The 24916-nt window shown below is 39.4% G+C and overlaps 1 protein-coding gene and 1 long non-coding RNA gene across 3 annotated transcripts in view; one reads left to right on the top strand and one right to left on the bottom strand.

Moving 5' to 3' along the window:
* Positions 1-24916, bottom strand: part of marf1 (meiosis regulator and mRNA stability factor 1) — a 42562-nt gene continuing 17646 nt past the window's right edge. For both annotated transcript variants that reach the window (XM_039656628.2, XM_089133696.1), the window contains 18 exons: positions 23629-23726; positions 22288-22401; positions 22025-22199; positions 20981-21159; positions 18741-18821; positions 18170-18403; positions 16575-16694; positions 16301-16482; positions 15646-15866; positions 14760-14902; positions 12346-12479; positions 10325-10551; positions 7582-7809; positions 5753-5986; positions 3899-4123; positions 3727-3787; positions 2841-2918; positions 1-1450 (listed from right to left, as the gene is read on the bottom strand). In XM_039656628.2, the coding sequence (XP_039512562.2) occupies positions 1161-1450; positions 2841-2918; positions 3727-3787; positions 3899-4123; positions 5753-5986; positions 7582-7809; positions 10325-10551; positions 12346-12479; positions 14760-14902; positions 15646-15866; positions 16301-16482; positions 16575-16694; positions 18170-18403; positions 18741-18821; positions 20981-21159; positions 22025-22199; positions 22288-22401; positions 23629-23726 (3024 nt within the window). In that variant the 3' untranslated portion in view covers positions 1-1160. The remainder of the gene's footprint in view (positions 1451-2840; positions 2919-3726; positions 3788-3898; positions 4124-5752; positions 5987-7581; positions 7810-10324; positions 10552-12345; positions 12480-14759; positions 14903-15645; positions 15867-16300; positions 16483-16574; positions 16695-18169; positions 18404-18740; positions 18822-20980; positions 21160-22024; positions 22200-22287; positions 22402-23628; positions 23727-24916) is intronic.
* On the top strand, positions 16624-20990 carry LOC148977618 (uncharacterized). The gene is made up of 3 exons (XR_016169420.1): positions 16624-16763; positions 18131-18861; positions 20839-20990. It is a non-coding gene; the product is annotated as an uncharacterized LOC148977618 (long non-coding RNA).

Here is a 24916-nt window from a genome sequence, read left to right as displayed (position 1 = left end):
TGATGCTTGTGATATTTATTATACATGGCAGAAAATATTTGGTCATTACATAAAAATAAAAAATAAACAAGTTTCTGGTGGAGACTAAAATCATACAAGACCTTCCATTTCACACGAACCGGACGATGATCAGCTGACGTCGCAAACCCGAGAGGATAAACACAAATACTAAAACTGCACTTGACGAACGGAGAGGCGCACACACACACACACAAACCAAATCTCCATCTATCCAACAACGACACGAGAGGCGAACGTTATGCAAACATGCATATTCTCTTCTGTACGTCTTCAGCTTCCAGAAACACTCCAGGACCCGAGAGAGACACCCTTAAAAGAAGACGTGCCGTCGAACATCAACACAGCGATGCGTTCGGCGGTCACGAGAACACTTGAGCGTTCGGTTCGTTGGTTTTATGTGACACAGATCAAACTCGCCGTGACCGAGGGCGTCCGATACAAACCATTGTAAGAGCCGGGCTCGAATCACCGAGAGCGAAGACGCAAACTCAAGGTTCACCAAAACAACCTTGGCATTTCCAGAGGAACATCGTCTGATTAGCACCATTATGCCAAAACACATAAAACAGGAAACTGCAGCTAACTGACTAAACAAGGGTTTATGCACGATGTGCATATAACTTACAAAGCAACTTCTGGACCAAAATAAACGACAAACTGCAGATATACACGATGACGAGAGTGCCCGCTGGAGCTCGTCCGGACGCCCGTGAATCTGAAACGAGGCGGATTAAACTAAACATTCCTTTAAGAATTTCAATTCAACAACATGAACTTAAGCGATTCGGCTTCTGTGAGTCATGTGACGAGGGCGATGCGTTTAAAAGAGAGGAACACGGCTAACCTTCGATTTCATTCAACGAAGCCCACGTGCTTCAAACAACACAAATAACGTCTCAAACTAAAGGCACAGATTCACCGTAATGAAGGTTTGGATGAAAGCGTCATGATTTCACAGTTCCGATCGGCGCGTTTCAGGCTCACACGAGACGTTTGTAGTAACGAAAGCTGGTTTTGAGTTCATAACAGTTTGGAAAACAGAAATTCCCCACACAGAACGACTGTTTCCTCTCACGTGATGCTTCTGTACAGGGAAGGACACGGAGATGCTAACGATGACACCGTGATGTCGTTTGCCGTTAGCCTGACGTGAAGGAGAAGTTAGCCGCTAGTTTGACCTTGTTTCGTGTCGTCCGTCGACCGGGGCTGTCCGTAATGCAAGCGTTCGCTCGGCTCGACTCGTTCTCTGGCGCGGCGAGGAGGCCGTTGGCCGGTCGAGGCTGCCGATCGTGAACCGGATCGAAGCGCATCAGATCTCCGGGATGAACCGGGTCGGGTCGCAGCTGAGGAGACGGCAGGCACGACGGGACCGGGCCACACAGGAGATCCACGGGAGATCCCGAACCCAGACACAGCAGCTCCAGCTCACCTGACAAACAGAATCATCAACGAACGCGGATTAGCGAAGCGTGCGCGTGTTCGTGACGTTTTATTAACCATTAGTATTTGAGTTTCAGCACCGGCTATTAGATACATATTAAACATTTAACCACATGTTATAATATGTATAACATAATTAAAACAAACTTAGACAAAAAATAATTCTTTAAAATGTACTTGTGCTAAAAATAGCAATCCCTGGATCCATAAATCAATCCTTAAAGGGATAGTTCACTTTGAAATTAATTTTTGATATGTTTTATCTTACCTCAAGGGCATCCAAGATGTAGGTGTCTTTGTTTCCACAGTATTTTCAATTTTGACATTTTTCAGTCAAACCGTTGTTGTCTATCAGTCATACACTGGAGGCTAAGGGGGTCCACCAAAGAGAAGTCCAAATTAAACATGATTTAATGACTCGTACATGTAAGTACACATTGATGGCCTATGACACGAAACGAAAACCAACAGTATTTATATCGTTCTGACCTCGTGTAATCACAGTGATCTGAATCAGTTGTTCAATGTCCAACTGAACCGAACTGAATCAGTTCAATGTTACACCGGAAGTGATCGCTTGCGTGTGACGTCACTCAATATTTACACGGAGATTTCGGAAGTTTTACCTTTTACTAAACATATTTAGATATCCCGAAATCGTCTTCCATTGCGGTTTCCCGTATATCTAAATATGTTTAGTGAAAGGTAAAACTTACGAAATCTCTGTAAACAAAGAGTGACGTCGGCGCGCAAGCGATCACTTCCAGACCGAAGCGCCCGTGCCGTCAGATCATTTTGTCATGGCTGTGATTACACGAGGTAAAACGATATAAATCCTGTTGGTTTTCTCACACAAACCGCTCGTTTCGTGTCTTAGGCCATCAGTGTGTACTTACATTTATGAGTCATTAAATCATGTTTAATTTGGACTTCTCTGTGCTGCTCTTTGGTGGACCCCCTTAGCCTCCAGTGTATGACTGATAGACAACAACGGTTTGACTGAAAAATGTCAAAATTGAAAATACTGTGGAAACAAAGACACCTACATCTTGGATGCCCTTGAGGTAAGATAAAACATATCAAAAATTAATTTCAAAGTCAACTATCCCTTTAAAACTGTCCTGATAAAAAAAACGCAGTCTCATAATATTAAAGAACTGGCAAACCCAAAGAATGCGTTTCTCATTTGTTAACAAAGAAGTTTTTAATTACTTCAATGAGGTCATCATTTCTGCATTAAAATATTAAATTAAACCCTTTTTGGCTGTGATTTTGTACATGTTCTGAAATGCATAACTCAGAGTTTCCTCTGATAAACACATCACAGTGAGTTGTAATATGGAGTGTATTGTGAAAAGCGCTGTATAAATAAAAGTTACCGTTGGCGGGGCTGTCGGTGGACCGGCTCTCTTCATCGGGACGAGGACCGTCTAAAGTGGCCGCTGGACTGCCTCGAGCTACAGACACACACACACACACACACACACATTCAGCTCGACTTAACACACACCCTCACAAACAGCTCGGGCTGTCGCGAGACCCTCATGCCACGATTCGACACATCACGATACTCCAAGAAATATGGTAAAAGGTTAACAAATGTTTTACTGTTGATTAAAATGCTAAATTCCATTTCACAAGATGTAAACAACACTGGTCCAGAAGCACTTCCTGTTTCAGTTTGTAACCGTTTTCTTTATTTCACATGTAAAGAAAAATCTTAAAGACGTTTGTTTAACTTTTTGACTCAGTTTTAAATGTTCTGTTGGTTGTATTTTATTTTTATCCCAGCTTATATGTAGTGTTATAAACTGAAACAGGAAGTGCTTCTGGGCCAGTGTTGTTTACATCTCGTGAAATGGTCTATATCTGTTGCTCTGTTTGTTTGAATGGATGTTATTTCGTTATATCCATCTGGCATGAGTACAAACACCGTTTTTGTTGGTTAATCACAATGGCTGAAAACTAAACAACAGTGCTCACATGTATAGTCTATTACTAATACTTTCTGATTCTGATACTTGCTGTTTTTATTTTTTATTTATTTATTTTTTCTCCCTTGTTTCTGTATTTTATTTTATTTTCAAAAGGACAGGTGTTGAAAATTAGCATGTATGCTATGATCACTAAAAACAAATGCATATGGCTCGTCCAATGTAATTGTATGTCCATGTCAAATAAAGATATAAATAAATAAAATAAATTATCTGGGTTACACTGAATCACGTGTTCATTAATGTGCAGGGAAATAAAGCGTTCTGATACCTCTCATATCGTTCTTCAGGACTATGATCTTTTTGTGACCGTGACCTTTGATCCAGACAACCTGTTGAAAACACAGATGAGAGAGAATGGGTTCATTGAGGTGTGTATGTGAGCATGCTGAATCGAAGCAGAGATAGGTGTGTGTGTGTGTGTGTGTGTGTGTGTGTGAGACCTGAGGTATGGCAGCCAGCAGCTCGTCCAGCGTCTTGTATCCGTACGCCAGCGGCTGAAACTCTCGGCCGGTGTATTTGCTGAAGGCGCCGCAGAACTCCGACAGGAAGATCTGGTTATAATGATAGGTGTGCAGAAGCGCACGGACACTGCGGGCGAACTGGTAGAGTCTCGTCAAACTCACACGCTCCTCAGCGTCTCCGTCATCCTCATCATCCTCAGAGAGCTGGAGACAAACAAGACACACCAGACTTCACACCACAAGACACACGATACCATTCATTTCAATGGAGAGCGGCCGATTTCCAGACACGCAACAAAGCTGAGATACGTTTAAAGGAGAACAATGAACCTTTGGTCTAATAAAACATCGGTACATAGTCGACCGTTCTCTGAGATTTGTTTTCATGATAATCGATTGTAAAGAGTTTTATCTCTAAAAACTGTTTAGCGTATAATGCTAGTAATGACTAAGTAAAAAGAAATCGCTAGTTTATACCACTAACACAGAAACATAATGAGGCTCCATACATGCAAAACGAAGCATTGAGAACTTTGTAAGAGTACATATCGTTAAATAAGACACTTCACTTCGTGAATACAGACAGGAGCCATCTTAGAAAACAGTCATGATAAGTCAAACCACGAACGCCGTGCTGAGTGATCTGAACTGTATGAACGGCGTTCGGGGATCGACTTATCAAGACTATTTTCTACTGTGAACTGTCTTCATAAAATATGTTCTTATTAACCCTCAGGTGCTCTTCGTTTCTGAGTCACACTTGTTATCTTCCCGGACACCTAAAAATTTAATTTCCTCCATCCTAGTAAAACCAATGCAATTTATTTTTGTTCTATAATATTTATTCTTTGTAATTTAGTACTTTGAGGCAATTTGATTGAATTTATTAATATTTATGCAATATTTATGGTCTATTTTTGGCATGTAAAAAAAATATATATATATATATATTATTTTTCAAAAAATTATTAATGCAGTATTTTAGTTTAATATAGAGTCTACGCCCTCAGAAAAAAAAAAAAATTTTTTGAATAAAATTAGCACCATCTGGTTACAGTATGGAGAAAAAGCATAGAGTCATGGTGTAACCACTAGATGGCGTGTACAGCTCTCTATGGAGAGGCATGTGAATTCCCCAGATGTTTATGAACACATTTTTTTTTTTTTGGTGGATTTGAATATATAGTTGAAACGATGTCAAAAACGTTTTTTTATAAAAAATAAAAAAAAGTAAAAAATAAATAAACAAATAAAAATTTGTGAATTTTTGTGTTTTTGTCCATTTCCCATTCATTTCCTATGGGGGTCATTTTTGACCAAAGACCACAAGTGTGACTTAGCATGCTCAGATCATGACCTCAATTTTTTTGTGTATTCACATCCCTAATGCCATAAAAGTCACCAAGTTTCATAACATTCAGATGAAGCTGTGATTTAAAAAATTTCAAAACAGAACATTTTTTGGTCAGAAATGACCAAAGAGCACCTGAGGGTTAAACGGTCTGTACTCTTACAAAGTTCTCAATGCTTCGTTTTGCATGTATGGATCCTCATTATGTTTCTGTGTGAGTGTGGCGCTATTTTGAGCCTTGTTAGTGGTATAAACCAGCGATTTCTTTTTACTTAGTAAATGCCCCCAGTACTAGCATTATACGCTAAACAGTTTTTAGAGATAAAACTCTTTACATACATGTGGATTTACGCCACAGGGGGACTTTAAAGAAGTTTAAGGTCTAAGTTTAAGTTTAACGTCTCTTCTGCTGCACATTAAAAGTATCGTACACACATTGGCTAGGCTAAAGCTCGTCGCTAAAGCTCTTGTGGCGCTCGCACCTGCAGCAGGTACGGCAGACTCTTGAGCAGCTCGGTGAGCGAGATGAAGCCATACTCGCAGGGGTTGAGCGGCGTGGAGTAAGCGAACTCATACTGCTGCCTCAGCTCCTCCACTCCGAGATGATCACGATCCTCAGGAAGTGACATCATCAGCGCCAGCAGCTGAGACGTCAAGGCACGCAGGGACTTCCTGTTAATGAGCTGCACCTCCTTCCCTTCGGGAGCATCGACCACCTGGAGGAGAGAAAGACGGAGAAATCTGAGGTGTACACTTACAGACTGGCGAAAGACAGAAGCAAACGATCGCGCAAATTCATAAAAACATCTGCTGAATACTTAGGCCGTGTGTCCGCCAAAGCGTTTTTCCACGCGCCTGGCGTATGTTTTCAATTGTTTTCAATGGGAGCGCCACGTTTTTTAAACGCCATGAGCGTCCCGAGGCGCTGAGCGTTTTTTTTTTCATGCTGAAGCGCCGAGCGGTCGGCGTTTTTACTGGTCGCTGGGAGTTGAAAAATGTTCAACTTTGGATAAAATGCAGAAAACCCAGAGTTAAACAGTTGGGTTTTACCGTTTTCTAATCCATTCAGCTGATTTTCTGATATTTAGAAGAATATCAGTAACTTATAACTAAATATAAGTTTAGAATTTCTTCTAAATATCAGAAAATCAGCTGAATGGATTCGAAAACGGTAAAACTAAACTGTTTAACTCTGGGGGAGTGGTAAAATGAGCCTATTTCCTAAAAAAAGTGGAGTATCCCATTAACCCTTGTGCATCAATTAAAAAAAGTTACACATATGTAAAAAGAGGACAAAAATGTCCATGCCAAAAAACGGTCATAAAAATGTGACGCTTTGGAGAACAGACTTAAGTTTGCTATCATTTTAAAGAAGATTATTGCTGAAGTAAAAAAATAATAATAATAATAATAAGTAAATCAAAAAAAAAGTTATATAGGTATAAGTTTATGAAAATTATTCATAAAAAATATTTTATATAAAATATATATATTTTAAATCAGGTTGAACTAAAAACTGCAATAAAATCAAAGCCATGAATCTAAATAGGTTGTGTTCCAAATTTGAGGAGGATATCTCAAAAAATGAGCTTTGGGTAACAGTTTGTTTGGGTGTAGTAACATATTTTCCCCATTGGGTGGCAGCAAAACCCCACTGGAGCTCACAGTGATTGAGTTTGAATTTGCAGTTTTTCTCTCTCAGTATTACAAACACACACATGCACACACACGCATATTTTTTTTATAACACACATACTAACCACACTCTGACATCCATACCAACACACCCACACAAATATTGTTGCATAATTTATCCAGTTGGCTCTATAATATGCCGAAGCAGAAAACAGGAATAAAGCGATATTTGTTTTATAGGCCAAACTTTAAAAAAAAAGGCACCATCTGATAAAAAAAATAGTAAAAAATAAAATGTTGAAGCCTTGCCATCAGAATGAAAGCCTCTGAACAAAGATTGCATAATTTTATAGTTAACTGAACCGGGGATTAAAAATGGCAGTTTCAATGGGGACATTTTTGTCCAAAAGGCGCTGAGAGGGAGGATTTTTTGTACCTAATGCAAACAAATATTTTTTTAAGAAAATGACAGTGAAATAGTAAAATTCCAATAAAAATACACACCTGTGGCAATTTTTTTGCAGTTAGCTTCAACACAGGCAAAGTGATCAAAAAAACAAAACTGAAAAGGACAAAAATGTCCATAAGGATGCACAAGGGTTAAAGTTCACACGATACCCAACCCTCCTGCTAAACACAGAACTTTGCCTTGAGTTTAGAGACCTTGCCCGTGTACCTTCACTACATGGCAGAGCTTGCCGAGCAGGACGGGCAGCGTGTCGGAGTCGTAGTCCTGCAGGCGGAGGCTGTAGCCGAACGTCTTGTTGTATTCGCACAGCAGCTGATTGACAGGAAGTCCTGAGTCTCTCTGAGCTCGAAGCAGCTTCACCAGCTGAGCCGCTAGTGCTTTCACACACTCCACCTCCGTCAGCGCTAGCAGACGCTCCTCTCCGCACTCCAACACCTGAGAGAGAGAGAGAGATAAAGACTCCCGCCGACTGCTCCATCACTAAGACTGTACAATAAAACCGCACGCGATTTGCCAGTCTGCGATTATTTTATGCGCAGTTTGTCAGTGCAGCGGCTGATTGGTAGTGAGTGAACACAAGAGGGCGCTCACACACCACACCAGGGTTTATACAGCAACAGGGTATATACAGTAATCCTTAAGTTAAATTTATCAGTAATTGTTTTATATATAATTAATTATTATATATATTTTATTAGTTTTAAATTTATCACTTTTTAAAACCCCCGCGGACACCCTGAGCAGTCCATAAGTTAAATTTACTACTTTTTAATACCTTTTTTTACTACCTTCAGAATTTTTTTTAAACCATCACGACACTGAATTGCAAGTGTTAATCAGCGACCTTTCTATTATTTACACAGATTTTGACATTTTATAATTTATAACATACAAAAATTTATAGATTTAGAGCACGCATTCCATTTTTATGTTTAGAGGATTGCATATGGTCAGTGTTTATTAAAAAACATCCAATAATGCAGAATATGCAATGATAAATATTTAATTGATGAGTTGTTAATATACACTGCTCAAAAAAATAAAGGGAACACTAAAATAACACATCATAGATCTGAATGAATGAAATAATCTTATTAAATACTTTTTTCTTGTTTTACTTTAAGTGTTGTTTAAGTGTTCCCTTTATTTTTTTGAGCAATATATAACAATACAAAATATATGGGTATGGATTTACCCTTAAATTCAGCATATTTACACAAAATGTTAACTGCAAATCCACCTTTCGCTGACTGGAGTCCAGTTGTTTCTATGATATGCAGCGATCCATTTGCTCCTCTTTCTATCGCAGTCGGTAAAAATATACCTCAGATTTTTTGTCAAATCTAGAGCTCTATCAATCGCAAAGCTGTTTCCCACTTTACATATTTAAACGGACTAACGCGAACACAGGATTGTTCACAGGAGTTTCAATCAGAATAGGACACCTGATAGTCTGAAAAAAACAATAGCTAATTTAAAAAAAATAATACCTCTCAGACTACATTTAACACTTTTAATGGCCTTAAATTTGACCATTTTGATTAAAACCCCGCGGACACCCTGCACACATCCATATAAACACTAGAGGGCATCACACACCCCAAACATGACCCGCAGAAGACAACACACATCATTCCAGGAAACCTCTATCACTGTCTCTGAATAAACAGAAGATTGAAACGCCTTGATTAAACATGACTGATAAACGTGTCAGAAGCACATCATCTCCCAGAAGGATGAGCTCGACTGTCCTGATGAAGTGAGTTTGGAGTAAAAGCATGTTATCTAATGTTGTCTTTTGTTGGACAAGAGGTTCATAAATGCTCCTCATGTTTGCCTTTTCAAATCCCCTTTATCTCACAGTGCTTTCAGATGGAGCAGCGTTTATGGAGCCGTACAATGACAAACTACGCATTTGAACTGGGTAAAAAAATCTCGATATTAATCGATTCTAATTTTTACGAACCGATATCGATTCTTAAATCTCAAGAATCGATTAGTCATCCTGTTTCATTTGAATGAATGGGACATTGTATCGCGGATCCGCGCGCATCCAAAAAAAAAAAAAAAAAAAATCGCAATAATCTTTGTCCTTTGTTACTATTGATATGAAACAAAGTCTCGATTTTCAAATTACGTCCATTTTCTTTAGAAATTCAAAAACATAAATAGCGTTTTGTCGCTGTGGCGTGAGATCGCTCTGGAGAAGCAGCAGCGCTGATCTCTCGTCCGGCTTAATAATACCAGTCACAGCGCCAAATAAACATGAATGAGCATCTGAAAGTGTGTTAAAGATAGAGTACAACTTATCCAAATCCGGATCATGTCACATTGATTCGCTCAATCAGCGTTTCAACCGTGGAAAGACGTCAGTTAAACAGCTCGTAATCAATGTATCGTCATATTTACCTCAGAAAACCCACATAAACTCGTTAGTCAGCTAGAAAAAATAACTCTAAATATATACACCATATTACATATGCATTATAATCTTAATGTTCTTCAATATTTAATGCATATTTGAATAAATCTGGCAAGTTTTTATGACAGCCACCATTTAAATGTTTATATTTCATATAATCTTCTTATTATAAAAATAAATAAAAGTGTCATTTAAGTGTTTGTATAGCTACAAAACAGTTCATTATTACCTTCATATTAGGCTAATGAAGCCCAACTAGACTCCCATAGTTTACAGCATTAGTTCAGAGATTTGATTTCCTTGAGAAAAATGGCCATTTATTGTAACTGATATCCAAAATAATCGATATTGAGTCGAAATCGAATCGAATTGTAAGCTTGTGAATTGAAATCGAATTCTGAAATCTGCGCCAATACCCAGCCCTACTACGCATACAAATTAAATAAATAAACCGCAGCCTTTGCGATTTCATAATCGTGGTAAGCCAAACGTAAAATGCGATTAATCGTGCAGCCCTATATCGAGCACCTTCACGTCTGCGTTTGTACTGACCAGAAGAATGTCAGGAATGGCCTCGAACAGCTCCATGAGTTTGGTGAAGCCGTAGTAGGAGAGTTTGCACTGGCGTCCGAAGTGGTGGTGATACGTGGGGATGAACTTGCTGAAGGGCATCCGGAAGTGAGGCTGGTGTCTCAGAAGGTCCACAACCTCCTTCCCAAACTGCCGTGTGCGTTCCACCTCCTCGGGCGTGCGTTCTGAGGGACCAGACGACAGCACTGTTACACGAACCGTCATGATGCAATTACAATGACATTGTGATTAAAGTTTCCCTTATGTAAACAATACGTTGAGTAATTGATGCGATTGAGCTCGTAATTAGTATTTATTTTGAATCCAACACTGAGTGAGTTAACTCGCAGTTCCTCCACTGGCCACTAGAGGCGCTGCAGAAGAGACTCACTCCCATAGACCCGCATGTTAAAATGGCCAACTTTACAGCAGGATAAAACATGTTTCCAGTCTGGTGCGAAAAGTGGTTTGTCTATATCGCTAATTTTGCCCTTCATGACGGGGTGTGACTGTGACGGGGTGAATATTTCTATAACTCATCCGTTTAAATTATATTAAGCCTTCAAGTTCTGCATAATTAAGTGACAGGTGGATTGCCACTGATGCTAACACTAGCAGACAAACGGCTAGCAGTGACGTCACCTCAGCTAATCCGCCTCTTTGCCCATTTTCGTTTATCCGGGAGTGGCGCGCTGCCAAGATGGCGACGGCCGGCTCCGCCCACTTTGGGCTTCAAAAACGCTCTTCAGAAACATTACTGAAGTCACGGACACTACGCCTATTTTTTTTGGGCGTAGTCGCAATGTTTGTAATTGACAATTTCACTGAACATAGTCCCAAACCTAACACTTAATTTTCTTAAAGTTTCGTGGTTGAGCAGAAATAAACCATGCTAATTAGAAATCGATGTTTTAATCAATTAAAATATTATCGACAATCAATCGATTAATCGTTAGCCTCCCTACTTGATTTCACCCTGAGGTGAAAATTAAGCTTTTAATGATATGTCTTATGTTATGTCTTTTAATAAGTCTATGTGGTGTTTTATGCTCGTGTTAGTGAGTGGAGGCGGGGCTCATTTGCATATTTATAGAACCGTGTATACTAAATGACAGCGTTTATTGTGTTTCGTCTGACACTCTGACACAATTATTTATCTCTCCAGAAACTTACTTTTATTACCGATTATTTGCACCAATTTCCCAGGAAGTGATTTTGTTCTCTTGAACACATGGTATGGAAACGGTGCTTTATTCGCAAACGTTTTATGCGATATTCCACTTTTGTGCCTAAAGGGGTGGTATAATGCCCTTTTCACAAGATGTAAAATAAGCCTCTGATGTCCCAAACGTGTGTGTGTGAAGTTTTAACTCGAAATACCCCACAGATATTTTTATAAAGCATGTTTAAGTTGTCACTTTTTGAGAGTGAGCAAAAACGCACTGTCTTTGTCTGTCCCTTTAAATGCAAATGAGCTGCTGCCGCTCCGGGATAGGGGGCGGAGCTCTTGTCGTTTTACCTCACACACGCACTAAAAATTCCCAAAACTTTTAGCCTTTTATGTTCAGACCAAAGTCAGAAAGATGGAGAATGGTTAGTTGATGAATTTATGTAGCTTTTGTGTAGTTATCTTCTAGTCACTGATTAGCATATTCTGTCTTGATAATCTATAAATCGTTTCCCGGGGGCGGGGTTTATGTAAATTTTAGGGTTCATGATGTCACTAATCCGTTGTCCCTACCAGCCTTTTGTTGTAGTCCTTAAAAAGCAATTTCTTTAAAAGTAAATTTCTCCCTTTGCTTTGAACATTGTAAATTTGCAGATGCTGTTGATGCTCAAAAAGCAACACTAACTAGAGTTAGAAAAGTGAAATCATATTCAACCACCCCTTTAAGTTAAATTCACAACTGGAATATTGGAAACACAACACCGTAATCTTGCATCTGTGTCAGGGGTTCATGCATTCGAGGCAGTTTCACCTCTTTTGGGAACAGAGATGAGCGTGTCGCAGTCCTGCTGAGTGACAGTGATGGTCGTGTCTGGAATCTCAGCTAACAGGTCCATCAGATCACACATCCCATAATCCATCACCTGCCAGTTCCTGGAGAAACACCTGACACACACACAGAGATCAGGAGGAAGAGGTTACACCTAATGCTTAAAGGAATAGTTCACCCAAAAATTACTTACTCACCTTCAAGTCATCCTAGATGTATATGACATGCTTCTTTCAGACGAATATAATCAGAGTTATATTAAAAAATATAATATATATAAATAAAAGTCTGTCTGTAGAGACTGTGTTTGGCCATAAGCTAGAATTTTACTTTACAACATGTTAAATATAGATTTTTTCATACAAAAACTCGTCGCTTCAGAAGCTCTCTATTAACCACCAGAGTCATGTGGAGCACTTTTATGATTGACAGATGCACTTTTATGATGGACGGGTGCACTTTTATGATGGACGGATGCACTTTTATGATGGACAGATGCACTTTTATGATGGACGGATGCACTTTTATGATGGACGGATGCACTTTTATGATGGACGGATGCACTTTTATGATGGACGGATGCACTTATATGATGGATAGATGCACTTTTATGATGGACAGATGCACTTTTATGATGGACGGATGCACTTTTATGATGGACGGATGCACTTTTATGATGGACGGATGCACTTTTATGATGGACGGATGCACTTTTATGATGGACGGATGCACTTTTATGATGGACGGATGCACTTTTATGATGGACGGATCCACTTTTATGATGGACGGATGCACTTTTATGATGGACGGATGCACTTTTATCATGGACGGATGCACTTTTATGATGGACGGATGCACTTTTATGATGGATGGATGCACTTTTATCATGGACGGATGCACTTTTATGATGGACGGATGCACTTTTATGATGGACGGATGCACTTTTATCATGGACGGATGCACTTTTATCATGGACGGATGCACTTTTATGATGGACGGACGCACTTTTATGATGGACGGACGCACTTTTATGATGGACGGATGCACTTTTATGATGGACGGATGCACTTTTATGATGGACGGATGCACTTTTATGATGGACGGATGCACTTTTATGATGGACGGATGCACTTTTATGATGGACGGATGCACTTATGATGGACAGATGCACTTTTATGATGGACGGATGCACTTTTATGATGGACGGATGCACTTTTATGATGGACGGGTGCACTTTTATGATGGATAGATGCACTTTTATGATGGATAGATGCACTTTTATGATGGACAGATGCACTTTTATGATGGACAGATGCACTTTTATGATGGACGGATGCACTTTTATGATGGACGGATGCACTTTTATGATGGACGGATGCACTTTTATGATGGACGGATGCACTTTTATGATGGACGGATGCACTTTTATGATGGACGGATGCACTTTTATGATGGACGGATGCACTTTTATGATGGACGGATGCACTTATATGATGGACAGATGCACTTTTATGATGGACAGATGCACTTTTATGATGGACGGATGCACTTTTATGATGGACGGATGCACTTTTATGATGGACGGATGCACTTTTATGATGGACGGATGCACTTTTATGATGGACGGATCCACTTTTATGATGGACGGATGCACTTTTATGATGGATGGATGCACTTTTATCATGGACGGATGCACTTTTATGATGGACGGATGCACTTTTATGATGGATGGATGCACTTTTATCATGGACGGATGCACTTTTATGATGGACGGATGCACTTTTATGATGGACGGATGCACTTTTATCATGGACGGATGCACTTTTATCATGGACGGATGCACTTTTATGATGGACGGACGCACTTTTATGATGGACGGATGCACTTTTATGATGGACGGATGCACTTTTATGATGGACGGATGCACTTTTATGATGGACGGATGCACTTTTATGATGGACGGATGCACTTTTATGATGGATGGATGCACTTATGATGGACAGATGCACTTTTATGATGGACGGATGCACTTTTATGATGGACGGATGCACTTTTATGATGGACGGGTGCACTTTTATGATGGATAGATGCACTTTTATGATGGATAGATGCACTTTTATGATGGAAAGATGCAGTTTTATGATGGATAGATGTACTTTTATGATGAATAGGTGCACTTTATGATGGACGGATGCACTTATGGACTTCAAAACAGAAATGGCCAATGACTGCCATTATAAAGCTTGGAAGAGCCAGGACATTTAATATAACTCCGATTGTATTCGTCTGAAAGAAGAGTGTCATACACACCTAGGATGATTTGAAGTGGAGTAAATTATGGGCTAATTTTCATTTCATGGTGAACTATCCCTTTAAGAAGCAAAGAGAGATCTCACCAGTGATAGGCCTGAGCGAAGTCCCCGATCACCACCTGTTTACTGGCCTGAAACTTCAGCAGCTTCAGCAGGTCTTGAGTGAAGCGCTTGATCTGCGCGCGATGAGTCAACGTCAACAAACGCTTGGAGCCTAAACCCAGAATCTACACACACACACAAAAGCATTAAAGTCAGCATGAAATCAATATGCACAATTCTATTTTAAAGGTGCAGTCTGTAAGATTGACAGCTAGTGGTCGAAATAGGTACTGCAGTTTAAATTCAAAATATCTGAGATCGTGTTTTAATATGCTCTCGTTCAAAGATATTTATAAGGCCGACTGCAATACACTGTTTCCTCTGCCAACTGGAATCCCAAAAATACCATCGGTGGCAAAATACTATTGGGTGAATTGGCAGTGGGCGGAGTCACAGACTAAAACAAAAACAGACATTCCAACACGGACACATTTCAGTGAGATAAAATAACTGGCAGTAGAAGTGTTTTTCAGGTGAACTTAGAATGTTTCCTAAATATCTACCAACATATAATGGTATTTTTATGCTTTAGTAAGAGTGAAAAAGTTACATACAGCACCTTTAAATGGAATTTATTATAAATGATTCATTCATGCACATTGTTTCTAAATTTATCTTGCGGCTCATTCTCTTCTCCGATGACGAGGGCGGGGCTATAACCCGTCACTCACATGAGATCAGCCAATGGCAAACCACAACCATCCAATCAATTCCTCACAGACACAATCAAGCCCCGTCCACATTTGTTCTTGTTCCAGAAGCGATTCACTCGACACAATAGAGAAGAAAAGACTAGCGCAACTTCCATTTCATGACGACTTTAAATTCACAATTTGACATTGCTACACGTGAGCTTGTGTTCACAGACCTGCAGCACGTGAGGAACGGCCTCCAGCAGCTCCAGCAGTTTGGAGTACCCGTAGTCCGACACGCGGCACTGCTTGGCGAAATGGTGGTGATACGCTGGAATGAACTTGGTGACGGGCATCAAACAGGACGGCTGGTTCTTCATGAGATCCACCATCTCTCGGCTGAACTGGATCAGCTGTGGATTCCCAACCGGACTCTTACTGCGCTGCAGCCACGGATCTGAGCACACACACACACACACACACAGGCTTTTCCCCTTATGCACTTCATTAACTTCAGATGAGTATGTGACTAATGCTACGGCAAGACAATTAACCCTCTGGGGTTGTTCGTTTCAGAGTCACACTCGGGGTGTTCGGGTCCAAATGGACCCAAAGGCCAGGATTCATATAAACAAAACAAAAAAAAGATTTATTTTTTTTTACTCGTTTTTTATAATATTTGTTCTTTTCTTTTTTGGTGTTTTGAGAAAATTTCAAAAATAATAAAAAAAAATGTATAATTAGTATAAATGCAATAATTATGACAAAATTTTTTTTATGCAATAGTGCAGTGTTTATTGTAAATTATTTATTGGTGCACATCATTATTTTAATATTATAAAGTGAATTTTGCATAATTGGTACCCTTTCAATTCACACACACACACTCACCTGCATTGTGCGGTGGGGGTTTGTTGTGAATCCACTTGATGACTTTGAAGCCGTTCTGTGCCGTTACTATGGTGACTCCTGGGATGCAGGTGATGAGATGCTCCAGCGGGACGCTTCCCTCCAGCCCGCCCTCCTCCACAACGCTCAACGCACCGAACTCTGCAGCGTAGCATTCTGGGAAACTGTGTGCAGACAGGAAACAGTCACACATGCAAAAGACACCAGACCAGACCAACGAGATAACAGCAGGAGTGTGTGTGTGTGTGTGTGTCACCTGAGAAGAGGCACAGTGCCCTCGTGACTCTGCAGTAACCCGTGGACGTGAGCCGCCAGGACCTTCAGGGACACCAGAACAAACGGGATCATGTACGAATCCGGATCGAAGTCAGATTCACTGAAACCAGAGGAGAAACGGTCCGGTTCGTCACTGCTAAACCCGGATGAAGACGCGAGCACACACGAGGTTCGTACACACACTTTAAGCACTACTTTTTGGTTTAAGGAATTCAATCAGAGATCTCACTAAAGTAATCAAACAATATCTTTATTACCTTCAAATTCTGAAGAAAGTGAACAGATAAAAATAAACCAATAAAAACAAAATGGTACAAATAAAGCGCAGCAGATGCAATGACTGTGGATACTTTATCGATATTTAGAAAAAATTGCAAAAATTTTGTGCCGATCTGTATTGGTAAATTACTGCAAAATGACGGCGTTTCCATTATCCGATGTTATGCGACTAAAACAGCATTCATTCCTCTCGCGATAAGTCATTTCAAACATCACGGACGCTGGTAGGTTTATATATCTCAGAGCCATCGCACTACACATTATTACTATTAATGGAAGGAGACGTGTATGAGTGTGTGTGTGTGTTATCCAAGCATTAATGGCAAGAAAAGTTCCTCATTTCTGCTCGAGCTCGTGACTCAGAAGCTCTCGCCTTCTGTTTAAACACACCGCGTCTAAGTCAGGTGACTGTAAATGCGCAAAAACTATTTCCATCGCAGTTTTGCACAATATTTCTTTTCGAATTGCCTGAAAAAGTGTTGCAATAAAAAGGAGTTTTTGCGAAATTGACATGTTTCCGTTGTGCGCATTTTCAGTTTTGCGCAAATTAATGGGGATATGGAAACACGGCTACAGATAAACTAACTGACTTTTTTCTCAATATATGATTGACCTGACAAATGAAATCTGTATACTTGGATAGTTGAGCAATATCACACTCATAGTCATGAGAAATGCCTCTATATGTGTATCAGACGGGTTGCAGCGTCATTTTGCGATTGTTTTGTCAATAAAATTAAGCACGAAAATCACTTAAATGATTGTACATTTTCATAAATATGGCTGTTCAAAGGTTTTTCAGGACTTAAATTTCAGTCAAACTCATATCTAGGGATGGGCAACGATTAATCGCATCCAAAATAAAAGTTTGTGTTTACATAATATATGTGTGTGTAGTGTGTATAATTAATTTGTATATATAAATACACACACATGCATGCGTATATTTGCATGTATATACATTTACACATAATTAATATTATATATAAATATAAATATTTGATATATTAATAACACATTTTTCTTAAATATACACATGCATGTGTGGGTATTTATATATATAAATTAATTATACACACTACACACACATATATTATGTAAAAACAAACTTTTATTTTGGATGCGATTAATCATTGCCCATCCCTACGTGAAAACACTAATAATAATTAGGTTGGCATTAGCAAGCAATCTTTATTTAAACTATCTTTATTTTTGTTTTTAATTTTGACTTAAACCTATCAATGTTTGCCTCTGTAGGAGCCCTGCACACGTGTGTGTGTGTGTGTGTGTGTTCACCTGAAGTCCTGCTGAGCGCAGTGGCGTCTGCACACGGGCTCGTGGTACTCCAGCTCCTCGAACAGGACCGGGCTGGCCGTGTTGGAGCTGTCGTGAGAGTGTGCGGATCCGAGCGGACTCTGCCGGGCCTGAGTGCTGGACAGCAAACACACCAGCCGCCCGCCGCCCTGCTCGCGCACACACACCAGCTCCGGCAAGCGGTACAAGTCACTCACCACCAGCTTATGACCAAACCTGCAGTCACACACACACAGGCAAGTTAACAAACATTCATTACTCGCTGTTTCTGCCTTAAATTATTACATTTTTGGCTAAATGTTATATGTACTTTTCTGAAATGCATAACCAAAGCCGGGACACACTCAACGATCAGCTTAAACTGAACACACTCACAGACTGTGAACACGACCTGAACGCAATGAGCCGTAAGCATCAAATTACATTCATAATCGTTAGGGTTTTTCCTCTGAATAGTAATGAGGACTCGTGCATTTTCTGTAAAGCTGCTTTGAAACGATGTGTATCGTGTGAAGTGCAATATAAATAAATGTGAATTGAATAGGTCACTCACTTCCTCTCGTAGGTCTCGGTGAACTTGTAGAGATGCAGGCAGTTTGCTGGAGCGTCCTGGAGGATACTGATGATCTCAGAGCTGAGAAACAAACACAACACCGAGGTTAGACAGATATACGGTACATTGTGATATGAACATGCATGAAATTCAGGCGCGGAGTTTGCGGGGGGGGGCAGGGGGAGCGTTGCCCCCCGGTGGCTGAAACGGGTAATCGCATTCTCTTAAAAAAGCTGTAAGAAACTACCAACCCCAATCTCTTTAAGTTATCGCTCACTCGGTCGATTGTGTCATCTAACTCTGAGAGAAGCTTTTCTGCGATAAATGGGCGTCAATTTGAAATGTGCTGGGGACAGAGACGTACTCGAAAGGGCATTTTCACAAGTGCTGGGTACGCATTCATTCTTTTTCTCTCTTTCGAGTAGGTCATGTTTTGAAAGACGATGTTCTGTAGCTCCTGATGTACATAAATAAAAATGAGCACAATGTCCGAGTATAGCGAGTATATTAAGTATATACGCCCTTTATTGCATAAATAAAAATGAGCACAATGTCAGAGTATAGCACTTTTTTCATGTGTATAGTGAGTATATAAAGCATATACTCCCTTTTTCGTGTATACATGGTCCAGATCCAGGACTCGGGAGGTTCGAGGTTCTAATCTGCACTCGTAAAGTTTTTTTTTTTTCCCCTCATCAAAACCAATAGGTAGCCTAATCCCGTGTCTTAAAATTTTTTCAATGATTCATGAAGTATAAATGCGAAATTTAACTAGTTTTTTAATCATTATCATTGCCAGAATGTGTTTTGAAAAAAGGAAAGAAAACTTTAAGGTTGAAGATAATATTTTAACAGTGCAAAAGTGGTCCACATTTCATGATCCTATAAGGAAGATGCGACGCGAAGTGGCTGTTAATGCGAAGTTCTAGCTGTTTACAATGACATAAAGGCAATAAAATATCAGTGTATTGTTTTACTGTTTTTTCTTGGGATAAAAATAAATATGTGTTTATTTAGCATGTTTTTTTTTTTTTGCCCCCCCTGGCTCGAATGTCAAACTCCGCCTATGATGAAATTGCACTTAAAAAAGTGATTTAAAAAAAAAAAATTATAATTTATTAACCAGATAAAATGTCCAACACTGCATCAAAGAGACTGAATGAAAATGCACACTCACTCTCTGACAGGAGACAACGTAACAACAGACTAGAGCCAGACCGATTTATCGGCCGATATTAGGCATTTTTCAAACTATCGGTATCGGCAGTTATAATGGCCCATAAATGAATATTTCAAAAATAAAATAAAAACGGATGAAACATGCTTCAACCATGTCATGAGTGTTGTATAGTTTGTCCACCAGAGGGCGCTCTACACCGTCCCTGTTGGCAACACTCGTGTAGAACAAAGGTAGCTTATAAGGCAATGTACTAATAAGTGCCATTTGAAATTTTCTTCTAGAATGATCATTTTTATCAAGCTGGTATATTTAAATTCAGTAATTTCACTTAAATGACAATTCATAGGTAATCTTCATCCCCATTTAAGTAAAAGTAATTAACTAAAATATACAAGCTTGATAAAAATGATCATTCTAGAAGAAAATTTCAAATGGCACTTAGAGGCTTTTGCATCTGAACTCTTCAATTATTATTTTATTTCTCAGAACTTCCTCTGTTGTGACAATAAAAGAAATGCATTATCATATTATGTTAGTTAAAACTCATAAATAACTACAAATAACTAATGTTAGGGAAATCTGTGCATGTTTCTGGAAAAAAAAAAAAAAAAATCTGCCGATATATGGAAATATCGGATTTTAAAACCAACAAATATTTGTATCGGTATCGGCCTTCAAAATCCTTCATCGGTCGGGCTCTACAACAGAAATGCATCTGCTACCCCAGTAAACAAAGCAGACGGCACTACTTCCTGTTTCTGAACATTAAATGTTTCACACCGTTCAGATGTGTGTATTTGCTTCAACACAGCAACAAATATTTGTTTACATATTCTTGACTAAAACGTGCCCTAGATATTGACTGAAAATGTTCTGACTCTTTAATTGTCTGTGTACTTTATATTCTTTTTGTTTTAGAGCTCTACTAGAACAGGTTTTCCCGCTTGAATATTGATATACTGCTAGGGGGACAAGACTTTAAATCCAATGCAGTGAGAACACCATGATAAAAGCTTCTGGGATTGTTGTGATATGAGAGTTTGACCCGTCACATGCGCACCTGAGGGAGGCGAGAGATTTGTTACTGGCTCCAGTGACGAGCGACACATGAATCCTCTTGCTGCCGATCTTATAGCGGTGCAGAAGAGAGACGGCGCCGATGGCCTGCTGGAGGGAGCTCATGTGGACCCGCGCCTTCAGCTGATAGTCCGTGTGAGGACTCAGATCAACGCTCTTCACCTACACACACACACACACACACACAGGTTTGATGTACGTGAAGAAATTCCGTAGCTGTATTGGTTTTTATTTTTGGTTTTATTTTTTATTAATAATTGATTAAATAAATAATAAAAATACTTGGGTTTTATTTTTTACTGTACAAACTGTATATTCTATTCCCCTACTCTAACCCGACCCCTGAACCTAACAAACACACACACACACAACCCCTTAACCTTCCCATCACACACACAACCCCTTAACCAAATCAAAAATGTAATCATTTAGTATAAAGGTTGAATTTGATAGGTAGATTTATTTTAGATATTTATAATAAGCATCTTAGAATGATGTTTAGGAGTTTTTGTAATGGGCACTACAATACATTCTCTATAAGATAGGAGATACTTTTATGATTATTACTATTCTTAATTTATTTATATACATCTATATTTTTTAATTTCACATGTGTTTTGTTGATATGTATATTGTGTGTCTGTTTTTGTTTTAGGATTGTATTTGTCTGTGTTAGGGGAAAACGGATGGAAATTAGCATTGTGCTAAATCCGGCGTAATTACGTTCGCCTATGCTTGTACGTTCATTAATATGAATTTTCCCATCTAAATAAATAAAATAAAATAAACCTAAACCACACACTACCCCTACCAATCACACACACCCTAAACCTACCCTTAAACCAACCCATCTCACACTCACACACACACACACTAACCCTACCCATCACAGAAAACTATGCATTTTTAAATCAATAAAACACTTTGTTTTTAAAGGCATTTGAAATATGAGGATTCATATGTCCTCATAAATCAAATATAAACACACACACACTCTCGTTTTGAATGTGTGTGAGATGCGACTCACTCTGCCGTGTTTAGCAAAAGCGTCTCGCAGGATTTGCTGGAGGTCCTTGCGTGACATTCTGTAGTCGAGGTTCGTGACCTGAACGTCCGCTCCGTCAGAGAAGGGCTCTGATTGGCCGTCGGGGGACGGTGCGCTCAGCGGAGACGAGCGGTTGGACAGGCAGGGGGACACACTCCTAAAAAGACCAGAGACCAACACACACACATGTGACGAGAACGCAAGAGTGTTTTATGAAGCCTTTGATAATCTTGCAGTTCGCTTACCGTGACGACCACGAACTCTGAGAGAGCATCATGGGACTGAAGCTCCGCTGTAAACTCAGTTTGCTGAATGCTGAGGGAGTGCTGACCTGAAACGGCTGCCCGGGAGAATCTCGCCTTCACACACACACACACACACAAATATCATATCACTCAAAACTCATAAGAACAAAACACAATTGAACATAATCTGATATTTGAACGCACCCTCCATTGTAGACTTCTCAGATTTAACCCTCTGATGCTCTTCCTTTATGAGTCATGTCCTGGGCCTTCCCGGTCAGAAGTGACCGGAGGCCTAAAAATTAAACTTCTTCCATCCCAGTAAAACCTATGCAATTTATTTTTGCTCTATAATATTTATTCTTTTTAATTTAGTATTTTGAGACCATTTGATTGAATTTATTCATATTTATGCAATATTTATGGTCTATTTTTTCAATGGAAATATATATATATATTTTTCAATATATATATATATATATATATATATATATATATTATTTTAAAAAATATATATTAATGCAGTATTTTAGTTTAATATAGAGTCTAGGCCTTCAGAAAAAAAATATTTTTTGAAGAAAATTAGCACCATCTGGTTACAGTATAGAGAAAAAGCGTAGTGTCATGGTGTAACCACTAGATGGCATGTACAGCTCTCTATGGAGAAGCATGTGAATTCCCCAGATGTTTATGAACACATTTTTTTTTTTTTGAATTTTGAATATATTATTGAAACAATCTCAAAAACTTTCTTATTAAAAAAAAAAAAAAAAAAAAAAAAAATTGTGAATTTTTGTGTTTGTCAATTTCCCATTCATATCCTATGGGGGTCATTTTTAACCAAAGACCAAAATCGTGACTAACTTTTTTTTACGACCACATAGCATGCTCGGATCATGAACTCAATTTTTTTTGTGTGTTCACATACCTAATGCCAAAAATGTCACCAAGTTTCGTAACATTCGTAACATTTCGTAACATTATGTGTGTGTGTGTGTGGGTGGGTGTAAATTTTTTGCACTCTTGATGTAGAGTGTCACCCCTTTACTGCGGGGTGGGATTTATTACCCCTTTAATAACCTTCTGATGAAGCTGTGATTTTTAATAATTCAAAACAGAAAATTATTCGGAGGGTTAATTGAGAATAGATTTAATTTGTTTCAACAATAAACGAAAGTCTTATGGGTTTGGAATGAGAATTTTCATTTTTGGTGAACTATCCCTTTAAAAACATCAATGATTTGTCTAAATCAAACCCTGCAAATATAAAGCTTTCCCAATCACATGATGAACACTAGTGAAGTGTGTGTGTGTGTGTGTGTGTGTGTGTGTGGGGGGTACCTCCGGCTGCGCTGCTGCTCTGCAGGTTTTCCGGCTGCCGGCAGGAGTGTGTGACTCTGAGGCGAGGCGCTCACAGGTCGGGCTGCTCCGCACACAATCTGCAGCAAACACACACACACACACACAGCACTAACTTCACAACATGCGAACACACAGCCGATTCCCAATGAGGCGGAAGACAGGAAAGTGACGGGGAGGACAGACGAGGACAGAGGAAGATGGAGTCTCACGTAAAGCATCCCGGCGTCACAGAGCAGCGGCACACGAGCAGCACAAGCAGGTCAAGCGCAGCACAGGCACAATGAGAATGAGGGGAAGCGTGCGATTGGAGGATGATGAGGAGGAGGCGGGAACACAGCCGACCTGGGGCCGGGGCTTCGTCACAGAGCTGCACGAGGAGGCGTGGCCAGCTTTCCTCAGGGGGCGTGGCTGTGAGTGTATGCAAATGTGTGTGAGTGTACGCGAGAGTGCGCGGAAAGTATTTGCGTAGATGAGAGATTGTGTTTGTGAACGGTTGAGAAAGTGTGTGGCAGTGTGTGTGTGTGTGTGTGTGAATATGAGAGCACGTGTGTTGGTGTGTGCGCTAGGGCTGGGTAATAAATATCGATTTCTCGATATTAATCGATTCTCATTTTTACGAACCGATATCGATTCTTAAATCTCAAGAATCGATTAGTCATCCTGTTTCATTTGAATGAATGGGACATTGTATCGCGGCTGCGCGCATCCAAAAAAAAAAAAAAAAAATGCTTGTAATCAATGTCATCGTCATATTTACCTCAGAAAACCCACATAAACTCGTTAGTCAGCTAGAAAAAATAACTCTAAATATATACACCATATTACATATGCATTATAATCTTAATGTTCTGCAATATTTAATGCATATTTGAATAAATCTGGCAAGTTTTTATGACAGCCACCATTTAAATGTTTATATTTCATATAATCTTCTTATTATAAAAATAAATAAAAGTGTAATTTAAGTGTTTGTATAGCTACAGTTCATTATTACCTTCATATTAGGCTAATGAAGCCCAACTAGACTCCTATAGTTTACAGCATTAGTTACGAAAAAATTTGCCATTTATTGTAACTGATATCCAAAATAATCGATATCGAATCGAAATCGAATTAAATTGTGAAATTTGTGTCAATACCCAGCCCTAGTGTGCACGTTTGTCTGAGAGAGTGTGCATGAGCGCATGTGTATGAGAGAATGTGTGTGTGCGAGAGTATTTGTGTCAGTGAGAGTGTGTGTGTGTGTGAACGAGTGAGAGGGAGTGTG

Source organism: Pimephales promelas, chromosome 8, assembly GCF_988280905.1.
Source record: "Pimephales promelas chromosome 8, fPimPro1.hap1.1, whole genome shotgun sequence".
In the NCBI taxonomy this organism is placed as follows: Eukaryota; Metazoa; Chordata; class Actinopteri; order Cypriniformes; family Leuciscidae; genus Pimephales; species Pimephales promelas.
The sequence above is the reverse complement of the archived record's forward strand: the minus strand, read 5'-3'. Positions and strand labels throughout refer to the sequence as shown.